The sequence below is a fragment of the Lottia gigantea genome (assembly GCF_000327385.1).
Source record: "Lottia gigantea unplaced genomic scaffold LOTGIsca_13, whole genome shotgun sequence".
NCBI lineage: Eukaryota > Metazoa > Mollusca > Gastropoda > Lottiidae > Lottia > Lottia gigantea.
The window spans coordinates 1,665,803-1,674,339 of NW_008707425.1; the positions used below are offsets into that span (position 1 = coordinate 1,665,803).

The window sequence follows — 8,537 nt, forward strand, 5'->3', positions numbered from 1 at the left end:
AGTCAGAGGCACCAAGACACCGCAGACATAAGTTCCTCATTAAATTGAAAAATGTTCATAAAGCTCCTCATATAGCTCTCCATTTTCACCAACCTGGTCATGATTATAATGATCATGGTCATGATTGAAAAAATTCCAAATGAAATCAAAAGTAAATTAGACAGTGCAGAAACTCTGTGAATTATTAGACCTGACTCTGTATAGCCCAACGGTTTTAATGAACTGAACCAAGGAGGTTTCAAAATTACTTAATATTAATTCATAATCCCCCCCTTGATTTCCCCTTCCTGTTTAGATTCCTTAGGCATGTTTTTTGTCATGCTTCACCTGAAGTCATCAGACACACTTGTTATGTGGTATCTAAGATTTTGATGTCATAAATCTTTTGAGGTCATATTATCAAGAATTAAATTGACTCCCACCATTTTGTAATTCTTTATATTCTTGTTAAAGGATGGTATTTGATATCAAATGAATCGCTGTACTACTAGTGGTATTGGTGATCCCATCATAAAGTCTTCTGTGATTTTATTATTGCTGTCTGCTTTTTATACCCCCACATGAAATGGGGGGCATATATTGGCATCACCCGTGTCCGTTGGTCCGTCTACAATTGCCCGTAAACACTCTAGGAAGGCAAAATTCTTGACAGATTTTGACGGTGTGCGTGTATGTTCTTTTTAGATCAATTATGACACCCTTAAATAGTCAGAGTAATTCCTAATAAACCAAAATATAGTCAAATAGGAACTTAACTGAGATTTCAGTCAACTGTAGCCTCTATTGTGTCTAGAAGCCAAGGTGGAAGGGTTTATTAAGTCAACTCCAAAATTGTTCATTTGATTTAAACCTAATTCAAACTAGACTTAAAGTGATACTACGTCTTAGAATACACTCGCCCTGTGGCTAATATTTGTGTTTAATAGTGACCATTGGTTGAATAAGTATGCATCCCACACTTAATCAAGTTTGAAAAATCAACAATAAAACTATAATCATAATTTTAAAAAAAAGTGAGCAAGCCATGAATACGTTCAGTTTGAGAAAAAAAGAGTCTGGGTAATCTAAACTAAAACAGGAAACAATCATCTTCCGGTGTATACAAACAAACTTTGCCAATGATTAATATTCGTTGAAAATTGTGTCAGTGGTGGAGTATTCATTCTAAATTATATGAATTGCTTTTTGTCAGAGTCGCTTAATCTCCTACGAGGCATCATTATTCCGTCTTCAAAATATGACAATGTCGAGGTCAATTCAAGAGTAGAGGTCAAGGACGCAGGAAACCCCACTTGAGAGTTACTCCCCCGTGAAAATTACACTGGATTTCCTAGACTCACGTTTTATAATTAATTACTTGCTTTTGTGGATATACTGTTATTGGCCAAATTTAAGCAAAATTAAAATTTTATGTTCATCCTATGACGTAGTATCCCTTTAAGACATGAACAATATATACATGAATACCAAACTTCATCAAGATCAGACTTAAAATGCTGTCTCTATCGTGTTCACAAGAAATATGAACTCACGGACTGGGGCAACGGCAATATAAGTCCACTTTTGCATGTAATCAAAAAATAATTAGTATGAGTTATTGCCCTTGTTCTTAAAATGCTCGTAAACACTATAGAAGGCACAATCCTTGACAGATTTTGTCTTAACTTGGTGAAATTGTTTATTACCACTCATGGATAATCCCTATTGAAAATCAAAAAAAAAGAAAAATTTGACCTCCTTCTTTTAAATGCAAACAATTTTTCATGTTCAAGTATATATTCAAGCCTTTGCTGGCTCAATAGTCCTGAATACTTAACAATAATTATTTTTGTATATCTAAAATTTTATTTTTCAGCATTTTAATTGGGTATACAAAAAACAGAGAAAGTGAACCTGAATGGAAAGGATATGTGTATGCATGTTCGTTCTTTGTGGTAGCTGTTATACAGTCATGTTTTTTTCATCAGAATTTTCATATTGGAATGACACTTGGTATGAGAATTAAATCATCTCTTATATCTGCTATTTATAGAAAGGTAAATCACTGCTTATTATTATCTACCAACTAACCGCTCATTTTGATAGTAATAATCAAGCCTGTGAAGGCTTAAAGATAAAGAACAAACAATGAGTGTGTGGTTATTGATGAACCCGATAAAGTTACATGAGTGATTAAGCCAATTGGCTGAGTTGGCTTGCCCTTTTCTAGACCATAACAAGTAACAAATGGTTACATCCTCACCACTGTTGTGTAGAATGGTTCTGTCCAGTTACCCATTACTGAGTTCATTTATAGATTTTCATTATTCATGTGTTTTTGATTAAAATATATATTGTTCAAAATTAATTGTATGGCAAGTGATAATGGATCTGTCACCAAGATAATACACAGCTGTCAGTGATGATAACTAAATTTTTATTGACCAAAAATATTTTATAGATCTTCACAATAATACCACATTTCTCATATTGAAGATCTTCATTATGCATTTGTAGTTCAAAAAACCTTGAATACCTCATCAATTTAGGGTCAGTTATGCTGAGTTTTTCCACAAATCTTTTTATACGCCCACATGAAATGGGGGGTGTAATTTGCCTTCACCCATGTCCGTCCGTCCACAATTGCTCAAAAACACTCTACAAGGCACAATTCTTGACTGATTTCGACGAAACTTGGTATGGTTGTTTGTATTCACCCAAGGATGAACCCTATTGAAAATCAGAAAAATCAAAAAATATTTAGTTTATATATTGCCCTTGTTCTTGGAACGCTCGTAAACACTCTAGAAGGTGCAATACATGATAGATTTTGATGAATCTTGGTGTGAATGTTGGTAATCACTCAAGGATGAACCCTATTGAAAATCAGAAAAATCAAAAAATATTTAGTATGAATTATTGCCCTTGTTCTTGGAACGCTCGTAAACACTCTAGAAGGTGCAATACATGATAGATTTTGATGAATCTTGGTGTGAATGTTGGTAATCACTCAAGGATGAACACTATTGAAAATCAGAAAGATCAGAAAATAATTGGTATGAATTATTGCTCTTGTTCTTGAAAACGTGTTCAATTTTAGCTTGTAAACACTCTAGAAGGCACAATTCTAGATGGATTTTGACGAAACTTGGTGCGAGTGTTTGTAATCACTCAACGATATTTCGGTGAAATATTATACGATCATCGCGAAAATAGATAGGGATCATCTTCATAATGACATTGACATACAAAATAAAAATCAAAAGAATCTGTAAACAATTGTAGTCTGTAGAGTGAGCACGAGTTGCACAATATAGCTAATAGAGTAAAATGTCAGGTCAGACACGATATTTCGGTGAAAAATTATCCGATCATCATGAAAATCGATAGATCATCATGAAAATCAATAGGGATCATCTTCATAACGACATAGACATACAAAATAAAAATCAAAAGAATCTGTAAAGAATTGTAGCCTGTAGAGTGAGCACGAGTTGCACAATATAGCTAATAGAGTAAAACGTCAAGTCAGACACGATATTTCGGTGAAAAATTATCCGATCATCACGAAAATCAATAGGGATCATCTTCATAATGACATTGACCCACAAAATAAAAATCAAAAGAATCTGTAAAAAATTGTAGCCTGTAGAGTGAGCACGAGTTGCACAATATAGCTAATAGAGAAAAACGTCAAGTCAGACACGATATTTCGGTGAAAAATTATCCGATCATCACGAAAATCAATAGGGATCATCTTCATAATGACATTGATACACAAAATAAAAATCAAAAGAATCTGTAAAAAATTGTAGCCTGTAGAGTGAGCACGAGTTGCACAATATAGCTAATAGAGTAAAACATCAAGTCAGACACGATATTTCAATATCGATTACAATATACGCCCATCTTACGTGTGGGCGTATAAAAATTGGAAAATATTTAGTATTAGTCATTGCCCTTGTTCTTGAAACGTGTTCAATTTTTAGTTCATCATCGCTCTAGAAGGCACAATTCTTGCCGGATTTTGACGAAACTTGGCATGAGTGTTGGTTATCAGCCATGGATAAACCCTATTGAAAATCAGAAACATCGAAAAATATTGAGTATGAGTTATTAGTAAGTCAATATATTAACATAGACACTTTGTCTTAAACTAAGATTTATTCATCACACATCTAAAACTACAGTAAGTATATATAGAGGAAGTCTAGCAATAACAATTTTATAAAAGGGAAGTAACTCCTTATTAAGTTTAATTCAGATAACAATGTTATCAATCTCCCCGTGTCCCTTTAAAAAGTTTCAAAGTTATATCATAAAACTAGAACTAAACATAGAACACTCTATCTGAGGTTAATAGTTGAATTGTCTATAAGTTGTTTTACACAAAAAAAAATACTGTTTATAGTTTCAAAACACCTGCATCAAGTGTTTTCATTAATACCACTGGAGATGCTCCACGTTTTGTCAGACAATCAGCTAATTGTCTCTTGGTATCTGACCACTTAATTTCTTTCACCTGATTGTCTCGAATCATTTCTTTGATTCCAGTTATTTCCACATGAAGCCGTTTTTCTGTTACACATTTTGTAGATTTGACAGCCTCAAGCAATGATCTATTGTCAGTGATGCATACAATAGGTAATTTAGTCGGATCAGCACAATCAGTTACAAGTTCTGAATAAAATGTGGAAATAAACACACCACTGTCAATTGCATCTGCCATTGCAAAAGTTTCTACAGATAATGTACTCCTTACTACACGTCAAATTCGTTTTGAATTCGATGATATAGGAGAAAATTTCCCTCTCTCTCCTTTTAAAAGAATTAAGTGACCACCTTGGGTTCCACCATCTTGGAGATTACCAAGGGAAGAGTCACTATACACTACAAGAGATAAATCACCATCTAATTTCTGAAATCTAAGTGTCAAGTCTTCTGATTTCTCTCTCTAAACTATTTATTTACTTTTCATTCCGAAGAGATTCCTTCTGCTGCAGTCATGATGAAGGTATTTTAATGGGTATGATACTTTTTGCATAGTTTGACTGATCCAATAAAATGTCACCATTATCATATTCTAAATCTATACCCACATATTTAAAACTAGTATTTTCTTCTTTACCAACAAAAAATCTTTTACGAATTTTCTGAATAATTTTTTCTTCAAAATCTGACATAACCCCCCAAAAAAAACTCCCTTTAATTGCCCTTCATCATTGAACCACATAAAAACAGCAGGATCAATTTTAGATATCTTAGCTCCTAACTCAACCATGATATCCCTGACAGTGTTGTACCAATACAGTGATTCATCGCCTAAACCATTATACACATTTGTTTAGACGCCACAACATTCCATAACATTGAGCCTCTTTTGGAGGTCTGACAAGAATATCTCCATCTAAAGATTTTCCTTGCAGAAAAGCTGTTTTTATGTCCATTGAATACGGTTTCCTTCTATTTTGAGCTAAAACACTAAGAATGACCCTCAGCAATTCCTTAGCGCATGTTGGCAAATCCTTTTGAATTTGCTCATTTTCTAGCTCTTCAAAACCTCGAACAAGAAGTCTTGATTTGGGTTTAATACCAGTTCAGTCCTTTAATGTACAAACCCAACGGGTGCTAATATAATTTTGACCATTATCTTCTTCTTCCTCATAAACAGAGTTGTTTCTCCAACACTTAAGTTCTTCTAATTTACTTTCCTCAAAGGACACATTTTCAAGAATCATCACACGCTCTTCATCAGATCTCTGATTATCAATAGGTAAGATTTCAATGTCTGCCATCTGTGAAATGTCAACAGATTGTTTTGTCCCAACCATTTCATTTGGACTTTGATATTCAACATTAAACCAGTTTATATGGATACCTGTGGCCTTACCAGCTCTGTTTAAAACTTTCACTTGATACTCTTCATTATTTGTATTGTCTTTATACTTCATTACATGCCCAGGTTTCAACTGCACAATTTCTTGTTCTTTTGGTTGTACATCATTATTATTTTCATTGTCCAAACTTTTTTCATCTTCGAGTTTGCTTTCTTAAAGCTCTTCTGATTCTCTCAGAACATTCAGCTTCTGTGAAGGCCTTACGAGCTGAATATAAAGCTTTGATATGTTCACCTATAATGGAACTATTTGTAGTGCCCTCTAAAGCTGGTAAACTATCTGTAAAAATACTTGGAAGATTTGGGTTTTTACCATATACAAGTTGATAGGAGCTATACCATGGACATTTGCTAAACAATTTTTGGACATTAAAGCCCAAGACAATGCAGTTTCCCAGTCGCATGAATTATCTTTCTGAATTATGTTTAGTATTTCTTTTAATGTATAGTTGTGACGTTCTAAAAGTCCATTACTCCATGGAGAGTAGGCAGCGGTTGTCAGTTGAATATTAAAATTTTCACACATATCCTGTACAGTCTTGTTGTTGAACTCTCCACCATTATCACTGAACAATCTCCTAGGTGCTCCATGTATCCCAATCCACATCTTTATGAAAAGTTTTACAAAAGTTTCAGGATACTTATCTTTCATAATTGCCCCAGCACTAAATCTGGAAAAGTCATCAATAATATGAAGATACCATCAATTTTTATCCAGTTGATGTAAGTCTACTGCAACTGTGTCGTTGAATTCTGATGCTAATGGGAAACCAACAGCTGGTTTATGTTGGGGCCTTTGAAACCGTTGACATACAACACATTTTTTTACTAAATCATCTAAAAGTTTAAATATATATCGATCATCATGTCCAGCACTTACTATAAGTTTCTTTAATCTATCACTAGTAGCATGTCCAAATTGTTTATGTAATTTCTCTAACATTTTAATTTTTTCTTTCTGCGACAAATTTTCTTCAAAAATCATAACATCTTCTGGAGTTTCATCAGATACACCCTGGATTTCATCTCTTAAGTCAATACAATAATGTCCACTTGAAGTAAATTGTAGTTGTACTGGGCGTTTAAATATTGATGCTTTATCATGAGCTAAGTCAAAAACAGTATTGGCTCGTTTCAGTGATTCTTTACTAAGCAATAAAGGAATGTCTGCCTCAACTACTTCAGTGTCTATATTACAATAAACTCCAGCAATTTTCACAGGAATATTTACATATTTCATAGACTGTTTACTAACACCATCACCAAATTTAAACTCTTTATTACTATTCTTCTTCTTGACTTTTCCTTTCTCTTTTGTTGGTAAAGAATCAATATAATTATCTATCCATTTCATACCACATACTATCTTGGAACAAGCTGTATCCAAAACAGCACACCCAAAATACTCAGTCATAAAAACTTCATTCTTTGAAAGTTCGCCTGATTTTGTAAACAAAGTCATATTACATAATTCCTCTTCTTCACCACATTCGGAATAATTTACATTGGAAACTCTGTGTGGACAATCTTTAGCCCAGTGAAAAGTTGAATTACCAATATCACATGTAGTTCTTCTTCCAAATCGCACCAGACACAGCCATACCCTCTGTTCCAGATCTACGATCAGTTTCTTTGAAATGTGAAGTAGTTGTCTTTGATTGTTGATAAGGCTGCTTTTTGTATTTCTGCCCAGTATGTAAAGCTGATTCTTCTTTAACTGATATTCCTGTACTTTTATCTTCAATTGGTTTGCTTGCAGAATCTGTAAATATTCTCATCAGGGCTGACTTCATAGACTTTAAAGTCCCATCAACAGTGGCAGTCAGGGCCAATTTTCTCTCAGTATTTGACAGATTAGCATTATACAGTAATTTATAAGCTAACACAGCATCTGATATTGTCATGTCATACTTTTTAGCTTTTTGATATTTCTGCTCAAACTCATTGACATATTCACTCATAGAGATTTCACCTGTCTTCTTAAATTTATCAAAGTTGGAATAAGCCTCATAGGCAGCATCTTTTTCATCTTTTTTGAATAATTTGTCTATTAGAGTTTTCATTCCATCATCTTTATTCAGATCTGCAGCAGCTATTTCTATTGCCTTTTCCCTACCAAATAATGTTAAAGTCACTGCCAGTGCTTGTTTCTTGACATTTACATCAGTCATTAGTCTCCACACTTCAAGCTCATTTTTCCAAGTTTCATAAGAAATATCTTCCCCAAACTTGGGAGGATTCTTGTAACTAGTTGCCATTGCTCTGCTACCATTTAATAAGTAGATTATAGGACCCTGTCCAATATATTAAAATAGACACTTTGTCTTAAACTAAGATTTATTCATCACACATCTAAAACTACAGGAAGTATATATTCAGGAAGTCTAGCAATAACAATTTTATAAAAGGGAAGTAACTCCTTATTAAGGTTAATTCAGATCACAATGTTATCATTATTGCCCTTGTTCCTGAAAACGCGTTCAAATTTTAGCTTGTAAACACTCAACAAGACACAATTCTTGACAGATTTTGGCGAAACTTGTGAGTATAAGTTATTGCCCTTGTTCTTGAAACACTCTAGAGGCTTAATTTTTTACAGATTTTAACGAAACTTGGCTTGAGTCTTTGTTATCACCCAAAGATAAAGCCTATTGGAAATCAG

The 8,537-nt window shown here is 33.7% G+C and overlaps 1 protein-coding gene across 1 annotated transcript; it reads right to left on the bottom strand.

Annotated features, from left to right (window-relative positions):
- Positions 1 to 6,578: 6,578 nt before the first annotated feature.
- LOTGIDRAFT_157157 (hypothetical protein) lies at positions 6,579 to 8,133 on the bottom strand (the record flags this gene model as incomplete). The annotated part of the gene is made up of 2 exons (XM_009048936.1): positions 6,579 to 7,402; positions 7,464 to 8,133. The coding sequence occupies 2 exons, from the start codon at positions 8,131 to 8,133 to the stop codon at positions 6,579 to 6,581; spliced, it is 1,494 nt and encodes a 497-aa protein (XP_009047184.1).
- Positions 8,134 to 8,537: the final 404 nt, after the last annotated feature.